This window comes from Magallana gigas, chromosome 1 (assembly GCF_963853765.1).
Source record: "Magallana gigas chromosome 1, xbMagGiga1.1, whole genome shotgun sequence".
Taxonomy (NCBI): domain Eukaryota; kingdom Metazoa; phylum Mollusca; class Bivalvia; order Ostreida; family Ostreidae; genus Magallana; species Magallana gigas.
In genome coordinates this window covers 74,301,553-74,327,091 of record NC_088853.1, presented here as the reverse complement: position 1 = coordinate 74,327,091, position 25,539 = coordinate 74,301,553, and the positions used below count along the sequence as shown (strand labels likewise).

At 31.7% G+C, this 25,539-nt stretch overlaps 1 protein-coding gene across 2 annotated transcripts; it reads left to right on the top strand.

The window, feature by feature from the left end:
* Nucleotides 1–24,369, top strand: LOC105336820 (uncharacterized). 2 transcript variants are annotated; one of them, XM_066075247.1, is made up of 14 exons: nt 1–172; nt 5,826–5,918; nt 6,343–6,654; nt 13,272–13,556; nt 14,315–14,602; nt 14,840–15,121; nt 15,406–15,702; nt 16,843–17,133; nt 17,310–17,453; nt 18,919–19,038; nt 19,175–19,285; nt 19,376–19,438; nt 19,549–19,667; nt 23,365–24,369. In XM_066075247.1, exons 1-14 carry the CDS (start codon nt 121–123, stop codon nt 23,536–23,538), a joined length of 2,631 nt encoding a protein of 876 aa, XP_065931319.1. In that variant the 5' UTR covers nt 1–120; the 3' UTR covers nt 23,539–24,369. The 2 variants fall into 2 exon arrangements, with proteins under 2 accessions (XP_065931319.1, XP_065931317.1); XM_066075245.1 differs by having other exon boundaries at nt 5,679–5,918.
* Nucleotides 24,370–25,539: the final 1,170 nt, after the last annotated feature.

Sequence of the window (25,539 nt, the reverse complement as noted above, 5' to 3'; positions counted from 1 at the left end):
TTATGAGTATTATATTTCTCTTTCAGAACTTCCTGATTTTGTACAGCATCATACTTATATGGTTGCATGAAAAAGGACACCAATATATCAAATCTATGAATGTAAATAAAATAGAGGACAATGTCTTTCATTTTTGTGTTCATTCTTTTTGGATTAGCATGGCATATTCAAGGTAAGATACTATTACTTTTTAAAAGTTGATAAGATACAACTGTTTACTACAGTTGAATCGCAAAAATGATCAATCTGACGACAAAATACATATAGTTTTTATACAAACATATTGAATGTATTTTCAAAAAGTGTGTATTTTAAGAGTGTAATGCAACAACCGTTAATAATACAACTTGCTTAAGGATATGAATATAATTTATAATATGAATTTTATTAAGAGCTGCATTTGCAACGCCCTGATTTCTTCAAACCAAATATGGTTAAACAATAAAGTCACAAAAATGGCGGATAGCAACACACGTATTGTTGTTGTGATTCTTTACTTTAAAAGATAAGGTGGTTCAATTTCGAGGAGATGGAGGTCAATTATTTCATAAGAATATGCATAAATAATGTTATTTGAAGCTGTATGGAGTAATGGTCTATTTTGAACATTATCAATAATGGAGAAATATGATTGCATTAACAATTTATATCCCAAACGGCTAATAAATTATCACCACTTAATGAATGTATGGTATCATTAGGTGCTAATGAATCCCGATCGTTGAAATTGTACAACTTTTACAAAATAAGTACATTTTTTTTCATATTCTTAATCTGATTAAGGGGGATGTCTACACCAAAAAAGTGTAGACGATTTTTTAGAGAATTTTTAAAATATACGTCTGCTTCAAGATAACCCTTTATATGTAAATTTTTCAAACATTTCTGTTTTTAAACTCTTATGAAAGTGAAATGTTATAAAGTTTGAAAATGAAAAACAAAATAATCATGATTAAAGTTTGTATGGTTTTTATTGGAATCCATCTAAATATGAAACTAAATTATTTAAAAATTCGTTTAAGGCAAACTGCTGGATGAAATCGCACAAAAATCTGAAAATAATAACAATATTTGTTGGTTAATGAGATGAAAAAAAGAAATTGAATGAAATTGAAAAATTAAAAGAAATACTGAACTATTGCAAAAATCTTGGTTTAAAAGATCCTGTTTAAGAGTTGTTTTTCTTGATTTTTTTTTTGGTCTCAAATATCTTGGGACCCATTTTCTAATTTAAAACAAAATCACGAAGAACATTTTCAAGATTCTGTCGTTCCCTCATTTGGCTTGCAAATCCAGGCTTCAACTGCTATTGCTACCTAGCTCTATCTATTTAATTAAAATACATTAGTTAAGTGTCAAACTTTCAATGCAAGTCTTATACTGCCAATGTTTTAAATTTGGGAAGTTGGGATCAGTTAATACAAGAGATGGTACTACGGAACTTCAGTTTTAAATTAATCATGCATATATGGTTCAAGTAAAACTATTATATCTGTTCACCTTTATCGATTATCCGTCACATATTCATGATCGTCTGTTGCAGATAACTTGACAAATATGTATAGCCAATAGCAGGGAAACAGTACACTATTTCGAGTTCACGTTTTCTGTACATAACAGCTGATAATCAATGTTAGTTGAAAGCTTTAATCACGAATGGAATTGACTAATTTTCTAAGCGTTTTGGTGATTTCATTCTTATCTCATCTCCCTCGTTAGAAGAGTTTAATTGAACGGTGTATAGCTTTTTTGTACCACGATAAAAATGTTATCAATCCGGAACAAAATGGCGTTTCAAACGGATGTCAGACATATTGTGACGATGCAGCCTTCCACCTTAACATTTATAAGATATGCCTCTCTCTACTGCTAATTATTTTTTTTTTATCAATTATTATTGATTATATACGTTTTAAACATACAGGTAAAGTGATAGATAGATAGATAGATAGATAGATAGATAGATAGATAGATAGATAGATAGATAGATAGATAGATAGATAGATAGATAGATGGAAATTTAGTTCTTATACATACTAATTAATAGACTATAGATAGACACATGTCTTTGCATTGATAGAAAACGTGTTTAGGTAGACAGACAAAAAGAATGAAGCTTGAAGAAACTAAGGGGAGTTCATCAGGGTCGACAGGGTCAACAGGTTGAAGTGGTCGGAGGGCCTTGGTGGCCAATTTTGTATTCTCTCTGGGAGAATCTTCCATGGTTGGGATTCTTTTGGGGGACCTTTTTCTTCTTTGGAGACATAATGTAGCAAGTACTTTGTTGTTTCAAGGTGTCAGCAGGTAGTTGTGTTTTCTGTTGTGTTCGAGTGCTGTATGATCATACACGAGCTTTGTACAGACGTAGAGACCGTGTCTGGTCGTACTTGACCATGTATAATTCATAATTCGTACTTGAACCGTATTGGTCGTATGTCGATCGTATGAAACCGTATTGGTCGTATAAAACCGTGTGTACACTCGTGTGAATCGTATGGTGACCGTGTGACATTCGAGTGTTAATCCGGGTGTTGGATGTAGGACTTGGGAACGGTTTCACACGATTCCATACGATTTATATACGATATTGACATGGTTGAGCTCACTCGTGGAATGGACTTCATGTGCGGTTGTATATACGGTCTCGTGCGGTCTCACACGGTCTTGTACGATCGCTAATATGATCTTACACGGACATGGCACCCGTGCCAGCTTTTTAAAAATTTAAAAAATCGATCACAGCTTTCACGGTGGCCTTATCCGACTTACACTCGGGCCATTAGAGTGTATCCTTGAAAACCGTGTATGATTTTTTAAACTTTAAAAAACTAGCACGGGTATACGTATGATACGTATAAAATCTCAAGTTCAATATATACGTAGTAGTTTTGTTCTAGTTGGATTGTTGTATAGTAAACAACAACAGAGGAAAACCTAGCCGAGAAATGAAAGAACATTTACATACCTTTTAGCAAATGATTGATAACACTAACATCTCCCCCAGTATTCGTACGTCCAATTCTCAATATATCACACCACAATACTTTATAAGAGTTCTTAGATTAGTTATGTTTTGAATATGTTTAGAATGCTTTTACGATTAAATTCACACAGCATTCAACTTTTAGTCACTACGTCATCAATGAGTAAATCTACGTAATGCAAACTAATTTCTGAAGAAAAAAAAATTGTCTTAAGTATTTCTTATTTGTTTTTGGTCAACATTTCGTTGCTTGGATATTTGAATATGTACATAACTAAGATTTGTGATTCCACGGAACTACATGTAACTCAGATTCCATATGCTTCCTTAACACCCCCGCGCATAGAAAAATCTGCCCTTGACGGGAGCAGAAACGCCCTAGATTTAAAAGCGATATCAGGAAGATTTTGCCTCAGCCATAACATAATGACACATACGCGGATCTTTTAATGTCACCCGGACTTTGTCATTTTTTAAAATTCAACACTGATAAACATGTGGACGACCATGTGGAACAAAGAAATACCAATTTAAAGAAATAATTATATTTTTATTCCCCGGTTTCATTTTTAGGTTGTAAGAATACCGCAAGGTGGTTACCAGGGGATTTGGGATCATTTAAATGATTTGTATTCCTTCGATTTTGATGTCAAAAAATTAACACAAGAAATTTGTAAAAGACTCTAGGTAGATTTATCAAATTTATATAAATCTGATGCTTGAATTCGATAATGAATTTTTACCCCTAATGTTTAGTTTTTGATCATTTTAATCGATAAGTTGTTAATATATTGACAGTAAAGTCTATTTTACAAAAAAAAATTCATAAAATGTACTAAAATATGTATGTCTTTAAAATAAGTTAAGTACTATGGTCTGTCTGTCTGTCTATTTTTTTATATATTGATCCATCAATCCATCCACCCATCCATCCATCTATCTACACATCTAGTATCTATCTATCTATCTATCTATCTATCTATCTATCTATCTATCTATCTATCTATCTATCTATCTATCTATCTATCTATCAATCTATCTATCTCTCTAATTTTGATCATTTAAGAATGCGACGCGTAATGAATAAACGTTTGTTTGATTAGCAGTAGAGAGTGTAGATACATGCTTGATTCGCTTAACTTCTGGTCATTTTTGACGCCCTATGATATACATTTTTGATGATGCGGCGATATACCATTTGTCGGTGGAAATTTTAACTATTAATGCAATAACTGTTAAAGCATTAGGCGCTGCAACTGCACCGCTTTGTGATATAAATAACACACCACGCGGTGTTGAGTCTTAAGGTAGCAACAGACAGTTTTAGATGAAGTACCGGACACCATTTTTTGTATAAAATTGAGAGGTGCCGTACTTAACGACTTATAAAGGGTAATTAAATTGATGAAATGATTTTTAGGATTGTCATTAGTTAGAGGCATGTCTCATTTTAAAATAAGTCCATAATGTTAAGTAGATGTGATATGAGAATCATGAGTAAATTGCTAAACTTGCAGCTATGGTTGTAGTGCTGGTTTTGCCAGATTGGAGGTACAATAGCAAGAAAAGTTAGTGGATAGGACATGGTAAACTCAACATTGGTACTTTCCTTATATCTGATGGTGCAACATGCACACAGCACTAAATATTACCCTTTGCACGGAAGTCGCTGGGGGGGGGGGTCCTTAAAGCTGAAAAATCTTGCAAAATGGGCACAATATGAAAGGATTGAATTCTCGAAAAAAGTAGTATGTAAAAATGTTGCAAATACTGATTAGTAATTTTCCACAGTATTTGGATATTGTGACTTGAAGGTTTATTGCTGTTTTTTTTTTTGCTAAATCAACATTAGAAAACTATATATATATACACGGTCCAAAAAACACACAAATCCTGGTTACAGTGACAATAACTCCCTCCTCCAACCTCTACAGTTGTTACAGTGCATGTTGAAGTAACTGCTAATGACACAACGCCGCTTAATGATTAAAGTATCACTAAGAAATCACTTATGTTATAATCATTGCATTAACAGTTAACATCACCATCAGCTAATATGGATTTTTTTTGTATGTAACATGTGCTGAATGACGGTAGTCAATGATACCCTTCAATGAAATCGTATATTTACATAAAAGAACATATGTTTTTTATTGCAATGTGTTAAGTTTAAATTCGTCGTCGGTTGGAAGGAGGAAAAAAAAGATATTGTGTTTGTGTGTTTATTTTCATATCAAATTCAAGATCCAATTCAAGTCTTATATAGCTAACAACCATAACTTTTTATTTCTTTTTTGACATCTATATTCTGGTTAATCTTTAAGATATACCTTACCTGATAAAATATATTAAAAATGCCAATAAACTATGTATGAAAACTGACAATAACAAACTGTACACTACATCAAAAACATATACCGAATGACACATCACAAGCAGGGCAACACGAAAAAAAAAATAAAAGACAAAATGGAATCAGGTGCATAGGAGTAGTAGCTACATTGTAAATAATGGTCTTACAAGTATGCAAAACTTCAGCCAGCATGTATCTTACTGAAACATTGTAGTTGCTGACAAGGTCATTGTAACGACCATAAAACATTGATACGGTTTACGTATGTTAACCAATGAGAATAATTTTATAATTAAAATCATTCTAAATCATATTATATCTACAATTTATATATTTCTAAAGGTGCACAATTGGTCATATCTTCTAAGTTTAATGACGGTGATGTGATATTTACGTGGAACAATGTTTCCTCAACCTACACTGTATTTAATCAGAACAAAACAGGAAAAATATGGATCCCAGGTTATAATAAAACTATACATTCAACAGAATATACCGTTCGAAAAGCCCTGCTGTACGATTCCATCTATATTGAGGTCAACGTACCTGGAAAGGATGAATTTTACAACATCACATACGAAGGTAATTCACTTCATTAAGCAATCAAATACAAATGGGGAGTAAAACAAAATGACAAACATTAGTTTATAACAAACCTGGATTGAACCCACCCACCCCTTCCCAAAAAACAAAAAACAGATCAGGAACGTTTTGTGTAGTGTTTGTAGTTTTAATCAATCATTACAATTCTTTCAATTTTAAAATCGTCACCATGCTCCTTTACATGCAAATACGGATACCATTAAAACCATTTACTAACTTTGATTTCCATTGGTTTTTAGCCTAAGGGTACATTGTCTCGTTTAAATATAATATGTGTGCAATGATTAACCAGGCGTTATATCTTTGAAATGTCGATGGCATGCTTAAAAATCTCTGATCAAGATCAATACAATTATGTCATAAAATGATTTAGAGTAAAAATATAGTGATTATTATTTTTCAGTCAACAAAGTAAAAAGCCTAATTGGGAAGGCAGTTAATGTGTCATGGACAGCTTCGTATTTCCCAATGGCTGGGACATATTACGTTTATCACAGCAGGAAAAACAAAACTATTTTCGAAATAAGAAGCAATGGAACCCGCCTTGGTGAAAATATGAGCTTGACAAACTATATTTATAATACTAGGCCTTATTCTTCTGAAAATATTTCCTTTGAGATAAAAAAGATAACAATGGATGATGCTGGATATTATAATGGCGGAGAACGCTTTACAGCAGCGTGGTTAGGTGGAGGCGTTGTTCTAATAGTTAAAGGTAACTCTCTCTCTCTCTATCTCTCTCGCTCTATCTCTCTCTCTCTCTATCTCTCTTTCTCTCTCTAAAAGTTGTTTTGATTTGTTTAATTAAAATCAAGTTCATTTTCACATAATTTTCATAACATCATCATCATCATACATCACCCAGTTTTTGTTTACAAATAATCACCTATATCGTGGTAAATATCATTTCTAATACAACAAGTCATCTTTTAAAAATAAAAAAAGAGGTTTTTCTCTTACATTGTATCATCCTTTAATCGATATTCCATCTTAAATGTGTGCACACTAAAGGTAATAAAAGCTACTAGATTGTTTAAAAGTAGTGTTTTGTCGCTTATTTTAGTATACAATCCGAATACAATAATTTTCAAACTTAAATCAAATCTTAGAATGGAGCTGACTCTCTCCCAGATAGTCTTATTTTACCATCATATAATAGGCGCATCATACAAGTTGCTCCTAAAAAATCAAACACAATTCTGTAATCATTTAAAATTCATTAGTTCGATAAGATTTTGGTGCTTTGATTGTTCGAAAAAATTCTTTTATATCTGCATCAATAATTTTATTTCCTGAATCTACTATTTTCAACTGTTCTGATCTAACACCATTCATTGAACGTGAATTCCAAAAATAGATAGTGTCATCAAAATGGAAAACTGTGTTTATTTAATTGTCAGCAAACAGAATACAACTTTATGAATATTAAAAATTTAAAAGTATAGCCTTAAAATATAAACAATACACTTTATTAAATTCACCAAATAGAATATTAAGCGTCTTCTCACGATTTCGTCTACTTGAGATCAACAATCAACATTTTCGGAGAGGTTGGCTGTTTTCCAATTACAGGGATAATTATAATGAATTTATATACCTATACACTTCCGCGGTAACACTGTGTTTACCTCCTGTAACGATGAGCTTAAAATTAAAATACGTACTTGATCGGTATACAGTATAAGCATCGTTTTGCAAAGCTATGAGTAGTGCATCAGCTCCTTCGGTGTATTCAAAGCGGCAGATATACCAATTAAGCACTTCAGGCTATAAAGATATCACAACATTTACAAAAACCATGCATACACACTGATGTTTCTCGACATATCAACTACTTTCGTTCACGATCACGTCTCCTTGCTTAATTATGCACAGCTACATACACAAGAGTTCTTACTTACATTAAAACCAGTTTTAACGAATTTTGCTGCACAGTGAATAATATCACAAGCCATCGCATTATTTTCCCTTCTTTTTCAACTCAGCCAGTTCAGATTTTAGCTTTCTCTTCGTGTTTAATCCATTAAATTCAGCTCAATAGCTCTGCATCAGCTGAAGGCACATCCATTTTGAATATTGTTGCTGTTGTAGTTTTTTATTCTTTAATTTCAATATTAACACTTTTTGATCTATGACACTTCGTATATTATGATTTGAAAATGATTTTAAAAAATTATGTCTACTGATCGACGCATCAAAGGAAAAATTGATCGTAAAATTTTTGAAAACGTTTTTTAAAAAGTTGTTTTCTTTTCCAAAAATTAATAAATTCATTTTGTAAGCCATTTACGATGCAGATCCAAAATAAAAACAAATACCTCAAAAAAAGACTTTTATCCGTCCTTTTCGTCTTTGTTTATTTTATTTGTTTATGATTTGTCGATCCGTACAAAGAAATTTTGCAGTTGACTTGAGTAGGACTATGCCATATTAGATTTATAACTCTATTACAACATGTTTATGATTTTAATAAATGAGCTTGTATATTTATAATGTTGCATTTGAAAACAAAATGTGCTGAATGTTTTATAATTTCGTGTATCTGAATACTTAAGTCATAACTACTGAATTCAAAATCCACTGATATTCCCAAAAATTGACTGACATTGTCTGACATCTACTGTATAACCACTGTACCCTACTGTAAATCCACTGTGCACCCACTGTACAGAGCTACTGTACCACACTTTATCCCACTGTACCCAACTGTACAGAGTCACTGTACTCCACTGTACTCCACTGGACAGCACAGTACCTACCCACTGACCAGCACTGTACCTCACTGTACACCACTGTACGGGGCACTGACCAGCACTGTACCCCACTGTACACCACTGTACAGGGTACTGACAAACACTGTAGACCACTGTAACCCACTGTACCTTAATATATATTTTATATATAAATTATATAAATATATATATTTTTAAAAACATTACATGTATGAATAAACGGTATACTCTAGATCTTTATATTCATCATTTTAGATATCAAAATAAGTACGGTGTTAAAAATGAAACGTGGTGATAACAAACAGTGTTCAAATAATATTTCACTCTATTACAGTACTTTTTATTATATACTTTTGAATTTGAACACTGTTCGTTTTCACCACATGTGAAACATCTACATGTATCTTCTCTTGCACAGCGAAGAATGTTGCCATGATAAACATGTAGTGACATAGTTTTAATAAGAAAAAAAATATATCCCTTCCTTCCCTCTCCCCTCTCTCTTTCTCTCTTTCTCTCTCGGTTATGTTGTACATGTAACTATTCTCCTCTGAAGTAAGAAAGGCATAAGCCCCCCACCCCCCCCCCCCCCGCAATATTTTTGCTGCATCACAATTTCATTTTAGCATCTCTTAAATTATAAGCGAAACCTCAATTAACAGGGGGCAAACATGTTTTTCTCTCTTTCCGTAATAAGTGAATTGTGTACGGGTCGGTTAATGAGAAAAATATTTTCACTATTCAGTAATTGAAAATACGCAATTTATTTTTGAATCATGTTGAATGTATATGACCTAATAAATTCCACTATGAATGAGCATGCAGCCCAAAACTTGCATACAAAATTTCTATTTTAAAACAAACTTTTTAGCTATTAAAGCTGTATTTACTGGTTATAAACTCAATTGGAACTTGTTGCACGAAAACGTCACTCGATGGAAAACGAACTCCATTAGTTGTCATCGTATAATGGCTGCCTTTACATTCAACATTTCTTACACAATTATATTTGTTAAAATTAACGTCTTAAACAATGTCAAGTGCTAAACAAAATGTACTGAGTTAAATTTGTAAAGCTGAATTAGTTTATTGAATTTTTTAAATTGTGCTTTACACACGTGCTCTTGGTCTTCGAAAAAATTCAGACGACATTTCCGTATAAACCACTTCGTATGGTCAGTAGAACAATAAGATATTTAAACTAAGACCAACTCTGACTAATTTTTTTATATCGTGTAATATTGCTTCCTGTGTATAGTGATTAGTAGCGTTCACGACCGCAGATAGACCTACTGGCCCGGAGGCTTTCACACCTCAAAAAATTAAGCCCCGTCCTCGCCTGATATTTACCACCCGTTAAAAATGTTCGGCCTTTAAAAGTCTTTTGTTTTTTCTTCTGTTTTTTTCCCTTCATTTACTGAAACCAGCATTTTATATGATAGCAGACAAGATAATTTCAAATATACTATAAAATATCTCTCTCTCTCTCTCTCTCTCTCTCTCTCTCTCTCATGATAACGTAGGAATATTTCAGTATTTGAATAAAGTACTACCGGTAATATGTAGTAATGCTGACAGCTTCTAAATCTACATCTTGGCATTAAAAAAGTTAAATTATGTATTTATTTTTAGTTATGGAATAATGTCCATGGTTTCAAATGATTTAAAGTTCGTTATTGAATGAGTGTCTTAAAAATTCTTAATGAATGAAAGTCAACGCTAACAAGAATTTTTTTTTTATATCGGCGGTGTACTGTCTCCGTCTTTGTGTATGTGTACATAATCTACAAAATCTTTTGTCTGTCTGGGAACAAAGAAAAACTCGGAACTAACAGAAAGGCTCAGACTATACACACGCCCGGTTGACTGCGACAAGGTGTGAAAACTGACCACCTGTGTATATGTGCTGGGGCATAGGAATAAACAAATGTAAACGTCGGGGAAATACACTGTTAAAACAAAAAGTCTGTATTTTCACTTTTGATTAAAAAACTCATTGCCGGGTGCATTTAATAATTTAAAATCTGTCAGAAAAGATTATTATTATTTACTTTTTACTTACATGTAGGACTACTTGCATGTAATGTTTGTACAAAAATGGGATTTATTATATCTATTTAAAAGTGATTACACATCGAAGTTAAAATTAAAAAGGCGCATTAATTTCATTAACCGATCGCTTAACATGAATCGTTTCGACATAGCACAATACTGCAAATAGTATCAAGTGGATTTGGGGAAAAAAGGGGGGGTTATTGGGTTATTATCCATGTTACATTTTATTTTTTGACTTAAAGTTTGCAGATATTTTTCTAAAACCCGGGAGTTGGTTGGCAAAGATAAACTTGAGACATAAAGAAAAATAATCGATATGTAAAAGAAGCAGATAGTTTAATAGACTATCAAATTCTTAACCCAATCAATTTCGGATCTCTCTCTCTCTCTCTCTCTCTCTTTCTCTCTCTCTCTCTTTCATGAATTTTCTAGTACTAAAACTTGGGGCCCCGAATCAGATTGTATAAGCACGTTAAAATAACCTAACGGCATCACAACCACCAGTTTCAACATAGATTTTATAGTGAACTTTTCTACAACTACAAATGACACCAGTACAATATAGTCAGGAAGAGATGTGCCTGTAATCTCGTAATCTCTCTCTCTCTCTCTCTCTCTCTCTCTCTCTCTCTCTCTCTCTCTCTCTCTCTCTCTCTCTCTCTCTCTCTCTCATTATACAAAAATAGTGTGTAGAGTAGGGCATTTTACATCTCATTTCTAAAACATTTAAAAGTAAATCATATTTTAAGAAAACAGTACAGCTACGCATATTACAACATGTTACAACCTTTAATATGTCACTGATTATGTTCAAAATTTATAATGTATTATGCAGTTGGTGTTATTTTGTAAAATTAAACCCGATATTTGCAATGTATTTTTAAATGTTTTAATCAAAAGAAATCAATTAACAAATTAGCTAGAAACTCGCACGCTATCTTTAAAGTGTACTTGTGTAGTCAAGCGGACAGTCATGATAAATGGACATGTGTACACAAAAAACAAGCATATATATATTTTATGGATTCTGTTCATGTGTTTAATTGACTGTGTTTAGTGGCTGAAACACAGCTCATAAGACACAGATAATTAACAATCCGATCATTTGTCATATATCATTAATTTGTAACCTTGCTGGTTGGGGGGTGGGGGGGGGGGGTAATTTTCCAATGACTGGCAGAATAAACATAATCATTATGGCATCCACTTTTTAAATAATCAGATTCAACATGTAAAATTCAAAACTTTCATCTTATAGCAAAAATTTATCATAATTTTGTGATCGTAACATTCAATAACACATTAAGACATTAATAAATTAAACGTATTAAATAAATTTAACGACCTGTTGCATTCTTCTGTCAAGTTAATTGTATACATAATATTAATGCTATATACGGCATAATAAAAAAAAAATCTCAAAGAAAAAATATACAGTGTATATTGAAGATTTAAAAATCTGATTTTTTTTACTCAAATTAAGAGTACAGTGGCGTAGAGTAGGGTACAGTGATGGTCAGTGCCCGGTACAGTGACCTACAGTGGGGTACAGTGCTGGTCAGTGCCCTGTACAGTTGCGTACAGTGGGGTACAGTGGAAGTCAGTAGGACTGTACAGTGGCGTACAGTGGGATACAGTGATGTTCAGTAGAAATGTACAGTGGGATACAGTGGGGTACAGTGGAAGTCAGTGAAATGTACAGTGAGGTACAGTCAATGTACAGTGGATGTCAGACAATGTCAGTCAATTTTTGGGAATATCAGTGGATTTTGAATTCAGTAGTGTCAGTTCATGCATATTTTTTACAATTGTATGCTATGCTATGGTATGCGATTTAATAATATGCTATGAGATTTGTATGGTATGCTATGAGGTTTGTATAATCTGCTATGAGAGATTGAAATGAAGGGCTTAAAGATATGGTATGTTATGCTATGCTATGAGAATTAGACAAAAATGCCTCCATAAAGAGAAGAGTTCCACTCATTTCGAAGTTAAATAATAGGAAGCCCAAGATTTCCACAAATTTGCAAAGTGAACGTTAGTTGTTCATATAAAAACATTTGAAAGCGAGTTAAAATAATGGTGTATGCAATGCTATGGTATGATATGCCGAATGGGATATGCCGAATGGGAAATTCCATTGCTGTGCTATGCTATTGTGTATGTTGTAAAAGATATGCTTGAACTGACTGTAACAAACAGTGGAACACGCGTAAAACAAGTATCTGTCAGTTAAAATTAATATTTCAAATTGAAAAACCACCAATCTAAGGAGGTCAAGAGTCAAAAATTAGTTATGATAATAACAGCATAATACTAACTCAATGATAAATATATAATATTCAAAGTTATGCATAGTTAAACTATACTGTCTTTGCTTCAAAAACTGAGCAAACACTGAAAAAATAAAATTAGAACAGATTAGTACAAAAAAATACGGAAAATAAAACCTGGGACTCTTAAAATGTTCTTAAAAATGCAATTTCTTAATCGCAAAAGATTATGAATCACATATTCCTTATGATTTTTATTTCACTGTAAGACAAACCTTCAAAGCCAGACATAAAAGGAGACCGTAACGTTGAAGAAAATGGATACGTAGTACTGACGTGTTCCAGTCAATCAACCTCTACCCCTGACTACTACTCCAAGCTCGTCACCTTGTCCTACACCTGGTTTGTCAATGACACAAGGATAAGTGGAGAAACCAGAGAAAGCCTGAGTTTATATGTAACTAGGGAACTAAAGTACAAAAACTATTCGTGTACAGCGACAGAAGAAGACATGGAGTCAGATAGGAGTGATCCTGTTCAGATCAACCCTTTGTGTAAGTAAGGTCGATGTTGAATATCCTCTGTGTAAGTTTCAAATATTTGAGGTCGTATTATCTTGTAACCGTTTCAGAACAATTTATATAATTCTATGCACTAAAAAAACAACAGTTGAACTCACCATCTACGAATGTATTTAAAGGCAACTCAAACGAGTTAAATGACCGTCGATATTACGATGAATTTAAAAACTGTTTAGTTTTAAGAAAACAGTGCTGAATATTAATACCAAGTGAATGTGTTCTCCATGATTTTATTTTTCTATTTCGGAATCGAGTCAATCTTTAAAGCTGATGTGCCTTGGTATCACAAAACAGTTAAAATAGATAAAAGTGTAATACACTACCCCGAATGTCATTTGTATGTATTATACAATAATTCGATTAGCAATTAGTTCATGTTTATTACTTTTACTGCTAGAATTCTATATTAATCCCATAAAATAAAAAATGTCATTATTTATCGGTAAACTCCCCAACTTAATCGAATTCATTGACAAAATGTTGATAAATGGAATTGAAAACTTGCTCCCTCAATTATCCTATCTTCGTGGGTTTAGGTATACAGGTCGTTTAATAAATGGTATCTAGAGACATCATAGCATGTCTTGATATTTTAAACCACATTTTAATATCACATATATTCCATATTTTCTCATATATTGGATTTTTTTTTTCCAGAACATAGACAGACATGTCTGCATAAAACAAGATTTAATTCTATATTGTCACAGTATGAGTACTTTATATTTTAGACGGTCCAGATGAGATAATGTTCGAATCAAATCCAGATATACCGAAAGAAAAATTAATCACTATAAGAGAGGGTGAATCAATTGGTCCCTACCAATGCATTGCTGATTGTAATCCGCCATGCAATATGACATGGAAATATATGGACACAGATGGTAAATTCTCTTTTCTACCCAAAGGAAGAAATATGTCAAACCAGTACGTAAACCGAAACATTAAATCGTACCATTGCGTCGCGGAATGGAAATCTCAATCCAAAAAGGAAATATACTTTGCATTAGATGTCAAATGTAAGTAGAAAATTCATTTGTGTAGCAAGTGTTTAAACAAATTGACATTGAGCTTCATCTGATTTAATGACTGAGTAAAAATCATAAACATTAAAAGAAAAGGTTTATCAGGGTGATTAAAACGCAATAATCTATAAAATGTTTTGATTATAACTGAATGAGTGTGCAATACGTTTGAGTGTGGTAAATCAGATTTCTTGACACACGCAAATTTTGAATGATTTTAGTGTATTTTAGATATGGATAAACCTGTATTGTTCAAGAACAACAATAATGATTCGGAGAAGATGTGGACTGTAATCGAAAAGGAATCTTTACGTATCGCGTGTTTTGTAGACGGAAACCCAATTCCAACCATTCGCCTGTTTAAAGGAAACACAGAATTAGCTAAGAACACAAACACATCGAAATGGACAAACTACACTGCAACACTTTGCGAGGACACGGATAACTATACGTGTGAAGGGAGTTCTAATTGGTTCAATTCAAGTAATCAGACAGTGATAATTAATATAACTTGTAAGTGTTCAAAAATAAGGTTTGGTTTCGGGTTTAAATGACGAATAAATAACTTTAGAAAATTGATACCAAAAATCATATTGCGCTGGTATTTTTTTTCTCAGATTCTTTGTTAATGTAAAGGGATGATGTTATCTTAATACAAAGCACTAAAAGCCGTATTTTTAATGACAGAAAAAATATATTTTGATGCGATTTTTAAATATGATGTCAACGTGTTTAGAATAGACAAAAAAATTGTAAAAACAAATTTGGATTAAACAATCATTTATATATTTTAAAAGGTAACCTTCTCATTGATGAAAGCGGTCCACTCCAAACTATCTTTAGTTCGACCAGTGGGGAAAACGTCAAAGTAGTCTTGGCGATTCCTGTTATTGCAAACCCACCACCGCAGGCTTTGGATATCACATGGATGGGTCCTACTGATCACCCAATCACACCAACTGTCTCCCAGCGAGATGTTGTATACAAACACTGGATCAACACTTCTGTACCAATAAAGAACCATTCTAATTTTGGAAATTATGTAATGAAATACAAGAATGAAATCATTCACAACATTACAATAAACGCACAAGGTATGTCATATTGTCTATAAATGACAGATCAAGCATGAGTACATGACGTTTAAACTTAACATGTTTTATTTATTTTAATTATCTTTCATTTTTACATGATTGTGAATTATTTTCAAAACTAATCTTAACACAACGCAGTACCATATGGTTCAGTGATACATCTGTGGAAGTATATTTGATAGTATGTCATACCACTATACCTAACCTGTATAAAGAACCAGATGTTTAACCGCATATAACAATTGCTCACTGAATTATACTTGACTATACTTGACTATAAAATGGTATGACATACTATCAAATATACTTCCACAGATGTATCACTGAACCCTATGGTACTGTGTTGTGTTAAGATTAGTTTTGAAAATAATTCACAATACAATTACCATTCTAAAACACAATCCTGACCTAAAATGACTGCAATCTCTAATTGACATGTTGACTAGAATTTAGTAAAAACTATATCAAATTGTAGTAAAATGTAAACATTCAATTAAACGTCTAAATGTAACTAACTTCAATAACATTTACTGAGACATAAGCAATACAACAGGATATTTACTTTGGTCACTAAACACTTAACCGGACACGTGCGGAACATTAAGGATTAGCCTATTCCAGAATACTACACACGTGCATCACAAAATACACAAAAACTATTAGATAAATTCTGGATAGCTTACAACAGTATCGTTTTCAATGGTTTAAGGGTATTAAACAATCACGGAAATAATGTCAACCTTCAGATAATATTATCTTAACGTAAGCATGGTAAAATGATAACATTTGGATATGGCGGGAAAAGAGTATGTTCCAAAACATAAAAATACAATATGCAGGAAATCTAACAACCTAAATATTATGCAATTATACAAAAGTTGTAGTCGCAAACATACCTGTAACAATGTAGTTGCACAAAAGAACAGTAATGGGGGTATGATAAAATATTCCACAAATGCGATATATCACCATTTGATGGCAGCACTAAACATATACTATATGTAATTCCGGATCCAGATACGGAAAATCAAACATTTCCGGAAAATACTAAAATGTAATTAACATGTAAAGGGGAACTAACAATGATCAATAGTACACTTGTCCACATACAATCAATATATTGTCTTCTATTATCTGTAGATAGACCTGAACAGCCTTTAAATTTCATGGCTTATTCATACGCCAGCGGTTACGTAAATATGACGTGGACATCAGGATTTAATGGGGGCTCGGCACAGTTCTTTATCTTATGGATGAGTGATGACACTGGCTGGAAAATTATTGCAAACTTAACAGATCCCGGGAAAGGAGGGACGGTGCATTTTGATCATGGCCCTTTAACCCCGGGTCAAGAAATTGTGTACCGCTTGGAGAGTTGCAATATAATCAACTGTTCTATACAATCTGTTGATATGAAAGTAAATGTCAAAGGTACGATATTCTTTATTGTCTGACTTGTAGGAACACATAGACACTTTGAAATACATACAATACAGATATTTTAATAACTTTATTAAGCATGATACAAAGGGCCAGTCAATTACCCAATCTTTTATATAAAACAATTGCACAGTCTCTAATTATTATCAGTGTTTTGTTTTTTAAAGATATCTCAAAGCCAATTTTGACTGGTACACGTGAGGAGTTATACGCAGCAATTGGGGTTTCAGCGGGAGTCTCCATCCTTATTGTAATTTTGGTTGTTGTCTTGGTGATTTTTATTCGAAGAAAAAATGAAAAGAAAAACATCAGTAAGTATATATAGGTATTATAGATGTGGCTATCAAACTGGATGATATTTGAAGTTGAAATTAAATATGTTTCGTTTAGTTCAGTAAACTAGGGAATCTAATAACAAAGTATAAAACCCATTTCACTGTTCCACTATGCAGTTTATTCGTGAATGTGAGAAAATCTCAAAACGGTCAACTCCTTTAAAAATAAGGTCATTAAACAACTATATAAAATATATAATATTTCTACAAGATTCCTTTTCATGACAAACATTATTTTGACAGGTATTATGTTAAATATATAGAACTAGCACGCATCTTATATTAGCTGGGACGCATTCAAACTGTTGTATGTTATCCCAGGTCTATTTGTTAAACTACTAATCAATCTTAGAGTATGTGGGCTCAACAATATATATATATATATAAAACTCCTGAAGATTATAATGAAACCGGTAGAGTTTTGATTCGGCTTTCTGTTATTTTTTATTATTTAATACTTGTTAACTTTACTCATTTTGGATTATATATATATATATATATATATATATATATATATATATATATATATATATATATATATATATATATATATATATATATATATATATATATATATATATATATATATATATATATAATAACAGATAACAGAAAGCCGATTCAAAACTCAACTCATTTTGGATTATATATATATATATATATATATATATATATATATATATATATATATATATATATATATATATATATATATATATATATATATATATATATCAGTGTGTAACTCTTGTTGAAAACAAGTGAAGTATTGTAATTTGGGATTATATCATGTATATTAATTTAGGATCAATTTCATATATTAACAAAAAATAGAAGATAAAAATTTATTTTTTTTTAATTTAATGTGAACAGATTTTCAGAAATATTGTGTTCCAGTCAAATAGTTAAACAATTACTATTAACTTAAGTAAAATAATAGTTGGTTATCTTTCAGAACTTCTCAAAAATACATTTTAAACGAGTGCCAGGAAAAGTATAACTTAAAAAAAAAGAATTTTACTTAAGTTACTTTTTTTAACTTTTATATAACATCAGTTGAGATATAGTTCAAAATAAGTTTGCAATATTTGATTGCAGACTATACGATTGATGAATGCATGCATCGATACAAGCTACTTCGCGATTTATTATAAACATTACCAATTAAAAGAACAACAAAAACGTATATGTTAAATATTTTACAATGTTCCACCTGCTTGACAATTGTTGTAGGCATTGACCCTTCCGTCAGTCTTAAATGGAAATGTATTAGAAAAAGAGATAATAAAACTATGTTTTATCATCATACCTATCTGACACTATACCAGTATCATCATTCAATGGAGCATTATTTTTAACTATAAATGGTCTTTTTATTTAACTTTTTTAAAATAATTTCATTCAAATGCAAGACCTACTTAATAACGTATCAATATGATAGTGGACAATGAAATCACACAAGATGGGACAGAAATGTATGCAGTTGTTGATAAAAGTAAAACATCGAACGATAAGATGAAAGACAAAACAGGGACAAGTGGTGCGACGAAAGATGATTATGGTATGTTTTATATAGCTTGTCGATTATTGTTTTATGCATATGTTTTTCATTATTAATTATTTCTAGTCTCTCCATTCCCTCTTTCTCTTTTTGTCTCCTTCTTTGTACACAATAATATATATTCATCGATTCCTAGGCTATAATAGAAATTCAACGAGTGGAATGTACGCAGCTGTTGATAAAAGCCTTCCAAAACAAAACAAGTTGGAAGCTACAATATCGACAAGGTATAGCACGGACAAAAAAGGTACACTAAGTCGATTAATGTTATCTATCTTCTTTCTTTCTCTTTCAAATATTTATTTGGTTTGAATATATTGTGTTCAATTTACTATAGAAGACGAATCACACCATGGTACAGAAACGTATGCCGTTGTTGATAAGAGTATCACGAAGAAAGGTATATTATATTCATTTATCATTAAAAGAATATTTTAGAATTTTCTATAAGGACACATGAAAAACGCTACTTATTGATTAATTTTTGAAATGAATAAATCATTTTGTAAGGTAGAGAATCAACAACAAAAACCAAACTGGTTAAAACGAAGAAAAGTAAAGAGAAAAACAGTGGGAAGAAGGGATCGTTAGAAGAGAAAAACGTATCAGCTGTAGGCTCCCGTAAAACAGTAAAGCTTTGTAATATTGTTTATTAGTACATGTAAATAGGTAAATTTTAGCCAATGCTAAAGGTTCAGTTTGTAGATGACAATAATCTAAATCAGTTTGATTTGGAATCCAGCCTTCTCAAACATAAAAAAAAAAAATTGAAGACTTTATCTTTATTCGTCAATGAAATATTTTTATTTAATCATTGAGAAGCGTAATAAATTAAATCATATTAAAAAAACATTATTTACATTAAATGATAGCTCATCATTACATGAAATGATAAAACATACAATTGAACTTATTATATTACAAAATTGTGGGGGTGTTTCTTTCTTTTTTTTTAAATAAAATGCTTTCATTGATTAGTAAGCTAAGTTCGCAACATCCATGTGTTATTAATAATATACAAATATTGACTGGGGTTGAGTGCAACATTGATTATATTAGCCCCCGAGGGACGAAATATTGCCCGACGCGAAGCGGAGGGCAATATTTTGGTCCCAAGGGGGCTAATATAATCCATGGTGCCCGAAAACACAGTCAACATTTGTTTTGTAATATGAAGAAGCAAACCAAAATTTAAGAAAGTTATTAAAAACAGATCGCCGTACTTTTCTCAGCTCAACAAAGAATTCACGAATTCAATTTTGTGCAAAGTTCATTTCCAAAATATCCTCTGCATCAAACGGACACTGATGATATTTTGCCGACCGTAAAAATTAACATACAGATGTTCTACCTGATTTTACTTCACAGTAATTCGCAAATATCTATATCCGTTATGATAGCAAACCGTCGCATTGTGCGTCCGTTACTTACTTGCCTTGACTGACTGTCTATTATGACGTCACCTCGTTTTGGAGGCGCGAAGAATTATTTACGTCATCGTTTACGAATCAACAAGTCAGAGGCGATTATTTGAAATAGAGGGAATATTCTCTAGATATTTTTCCTAGCCGGTCAATATCAAAAAAATATTGACCAGTCAATATTTTTCGGACGAGCTAATATTACAATTTTTGACTATTCGTCTAGATAGAGTTATATAGTGAGAATATACTACTGAATATAACAATAAAATATAGTAAGTCTAACAAACGATATACTGATAACGAGTTAATCAGTGACGATAAACAAATATAGGTTTTTACTTTTTTTTCGTTGTTGCTGTTAGTTTTATAGTTGCACCTTATTGATTGATGGAATCAAATCAGAGAACTGTTTTGAACGGTTTCCAATGACAATGATATGCATATCACTTATGTAATAAAAACGTAAGTATTTGCGATGAATTCGTTGCAAAGCAAATGCAAAAATGAAAAAGAAAAATTAAAATAAATTTCAATCATATGAAAACACAAAGAATTGCTTTAAATTTGAAATAGTCGCGCCAGTAATGGAGAACAAACTCGAAGCAAAGTATGTGGCTAATGTATCGAATAAAAATAACATTTTTTGGATAATGCATGGAGAAGCTCATGAACACATTTTTAAAAGATATCTATGTTAAATTATCATACTTTAATTTAATGTTGTGATTAACATATTGTCCTTTTCTAACTCAAAAGACTCTGGACGTTTGCTACTTACAAGGAAAGTGACGGGTTTTTTTCGTCATACATATACGGGGGTTGTCCAAAAATTCACAATGGAGTTCAAATCAAACTAAAGTGCTTGAACTAAAGTAAAATTCTAATGTAGCAAAGGGTCGCAGAAAGTACGCACGGCCAAGCGTAAAAATTGTCAAAACTTTGTAATGGAGTATTTAGATATTCATATTTACTATTTTTATAAAACATTTCAATGCGTCAAGATCTTCTATTATGATGCAGTCTGTATGGTGAACGTTATTTTCTTATGTCGTGTGAAATTATTTTAAAACTAGCAGAGGAATTCTAAAAGATATTACGGCAAGAGCATGTCTTTAAAAACGCCTGTAAAAGCGACACCATCTGACGGCACGGAACAGCACCATATCAAAAAATTGTATCAACTGAGGTAAAACACCAATAGAAACAAAACAAACGATTAAAGAAACAGGAAAACCATCAAAATAGTATCGTTTACTTCGCGGGTATGATAAGGCAACTCTCAGAGTAAAAATTCCTCTGATCGATATGACGTCACAATAAGCAGCATGATGTCATAATTTAATCAGAAACATGTCAATTTTTACTTCAACTCTGGTTTAAATTATAAAAACTACAGGCGTAAAATGTCATTGGATACTCATCTAACTGAGTATATCTTCGATTTCTCTGTATTACGTATAATTATCATTGATTTTTACTATAGAGAAGATCAATGTCGGGAGACAAATCATCGGAATGCAGTGTAAACAATGTCGAAATATGATCTATTTCATACTGAGACACAAGATTTAGATAAATGTCAGTTTGGATATAATCAGGATAATACGGACATGGATATTTTGTTTTATAAGCGTGTGTTCTAAGGTAAACAGATAGACATTTATGTCATCTGTCAGTGTGTACAAAAACGGCAAAAATGTAACAATACCCCTATTATTATGAAAGTTGAATTTGGCAAATATTAAAAGCATATGACCTAAACTACTTGAAAAGTGCTGCTAGAATCCTGTGCTTTGTTGTTGTAAATAAAAAAAAAAATACGTAGTATATTCAATGAAATTGAACAAGTCGAAGGGGTTTACGTTTAATAATGAAAATATTTATCTTATGCGATTAACAACAAGATTCTAGCAGCGATACTAATAAACATGACCTAATTGTCGATGAACATTACATCATTTCATAACAAATGAACTTCAGGGTAGTGTTACACCTTTTGATTTTTTGTTCAGTTAAAAAAGTGATCTATTTTTAACTGTCACGTGATACCATGGTACGACAGCTTCAAAGATCGTCTTGATTCCGAAGTAGAATCAAAGTACTGTAGTACTGACGGGAGTTGATTTTATCGATTATCATTTATTCAAAATCAACGATATGTGATTTTGCATGGCAAGTAGTATCAGTAATCGAAATATTTCTGAGAAATTGTATGGATCCAGACAGATTGAACTCTTGTCTTGTTCAACCAAACGCTCGGCTGTCTCCGTTTATCTCCGACAAGCAAGAGAGACTCTGTTTTGTCGGATATTAACGGTGACAGCCAAGCGTCTGGTTAAACGAGACTGCATTGAACTTTAGCGTAGGAATACATACGACTTTAAAAAATATCTAAACTGTTTGTACAATTTAAAATCTTACTATTTTCATAGTATTAATAAATAAGTTTTCTTGAAAAACAATGCTTCAGAATACATAGTATCGAATTTATTGATTATTTTCAAGAACTAAGTGTTGTCAGCGGTATTGATTTGTGCTTAGGTCCAAACACTGTTTCACTTTCGCTTTGCCCGAGTAGGTGCATAGGAGAGTTGATTAAAATCAACTCCCAAAAATAATATATCATATTCGCTTGATATAAATATTCAGCACTATTTTCATAAAGATAAACAATTTTTAAATGTATCACTTAGATAAATGTTAAGAATGACATGTCGGCGAAACATAAATAATTTTTTGATAATGAAAGTTTAAAAACAACCACAAATATAGTCAAGTTTCTGTTTTACGTGATGAAATCAATGATTCTTTTCAGATGAGACTTTTCAAAGTAAACTTTTTCTATGTACTTATTGACAAAATTCAACACAATGTGTGTAACAGTTTGATTTTTTTTCTGTAGAACGACGAAGGATTGATCTACATTGACGTAGATTTTACGAACAAACCCGAAAGCTCCGACACGAACCAGAAGCCCGTAATACACGGCGAGGAAGATCGAACAGAGTACACGTACGTGGATTTCTCAAAGAAAGCGCCACCTACACCGGAAACACAGGACAAAGAGGGGAAGTAGGATATGAAAAGGAAAATTTTTTTTTTAATTTTAGCAGTAGAAAAAAGAACCTTTATTTAAATATTTAAAAAAAAAAGTACAATTTGGTTTTTGTTGTATAAAAATGGTATCTCAAAAGGTGTGTTAAACTTAACGGAATGGATACTGGGAGACTCTTTCTAACCTTCTAATCTTTTCTAATCTTTCTTACAGATTTTATGCTTGAGAAGGCGTCGTATTATTACCGCGTATAAACAAATAAAATAAATACCTGCTATCAATATTGGCTCTTTTACTCGTCGAATTAATGCTTTAATTTTCTGTTTCCTCTAGTTAGATAGTTCATAACTTCAATACCTATATATTCCGTATTCCGTTTGTGTTTTATCGATTTTATAATGTTTTTGCCGGGATGAAAAAATAGATCAATCATTTTAGACCTTTCTTTTTCTAATTGCATTCTCTCCATTAATGCGAAAAAAGCAAATGTAAAACAATATAACTTGCAACTCTCATGTTGTCATAAATTGATAATTAACAACTTGAATAACTAATACAATTGTGCTTTTTTCTGTGGTATTGACTATAACAACTCTCTGATTGGAACAATTTAACTAAGACATTGTACTGTAACATAGTTGATTCGTCATAGATCACAACATCTTTTTAAAATCAATTTGATATTAGGGTTTGAGAATAATGCCAAACAATATAATAAGCATGTGTATGCATCAAACTTAAATTCTTAAAAGATGCCGACCATGTCTGGGCGCACTTTTTTGTGATGCAAAATAAACATATTGTATTTTAATATTGAATGGCAAATATTTTTGGAACATAAGACACTTTTTTCAGAATTTTATTTAATATGATTATTTGTTTGGTATGTTTTTATTTTGTTCTTTGGGGTTTTGCTATTTTTTGTTCATGTTTTTTATTTGTTTTTGCTACAAACTATTTGATACCGCAAGGTTTTTTTTATTGCATTTCAAACATTCTTTTTCATGAGACTTTATTTCATTGCATTTTATTATTTTTTATTACTTCTAAAATAAAAAAAATGTGAATATGTTAAAACTTTAAAAAAAATAGAGATCAACTGTGAAAATAAACATTTGTTCTTGTATTTTTATAATTTATTTTTACTGTTCATTATTTAGTATTCTTAGTTATGTTTGTAAAAGTTTGTTTGAAGTGTTTAATAACATCAATAATAATTTAAGTAGCTTTTTATATAGTTGAGTATATTGCTGTACATACTTACAGAGTTAAATATTATTCAATATAATATGTAGATGCATGTATAATTAGGTCGTAGCAGTATTATTTACTATAAATAACGTAGATTTTGTGAAACCATCACTGCTGAAAGAAAGCTAAACCGGTCAAAAAAGTAACCGTATTAAAGTTCTTGTAAGAGTATGCTTGAATAAAATATTGGTTTTTTTTTATAATTTATTTTCAGCAGCTGTAAAAAAAGAAACCTGAATCTGTTGATAATATTGTCTGGGTTTTTATTTATTGTTGAATTTTGAATGTCCAGCAATCAATTTGTATTGCCAAACTTAAGCTTAGCATCATTTTTTTTACCCATATATATTTTTAATCGTTCAACTTGTTATCATATACATGAATTATATTTTCCATTTATGTTTGTCCTTGTTTATTCATTATAACAACAAGATTTGTATGCTTTATAAGTTTGCGCCGATTTTTTTATACTTTAACGACCAGACCCACCCAACCCGAGAGCAGACCCCATGCAGGGGTGTTAAGGAAACATATGGGCAATTTAGCATCTTATTTTGGCTATTATTGTAAAAATTGTGAAATCAAATAATTATTTTGAATAAGATCACAAACATACCAAGTGAAGGCTAAACATTTACGTTTAATCAAAACCGCTGCTAGAATCCTATGTTTTTCCTTATTAAAAAGTTATTCATCCTGTTCTCGTAAAACCTTCCCAACTTTTATAAAGTTTGGACGGAAACGGCAAATTGCATCAAAACAACACACAAC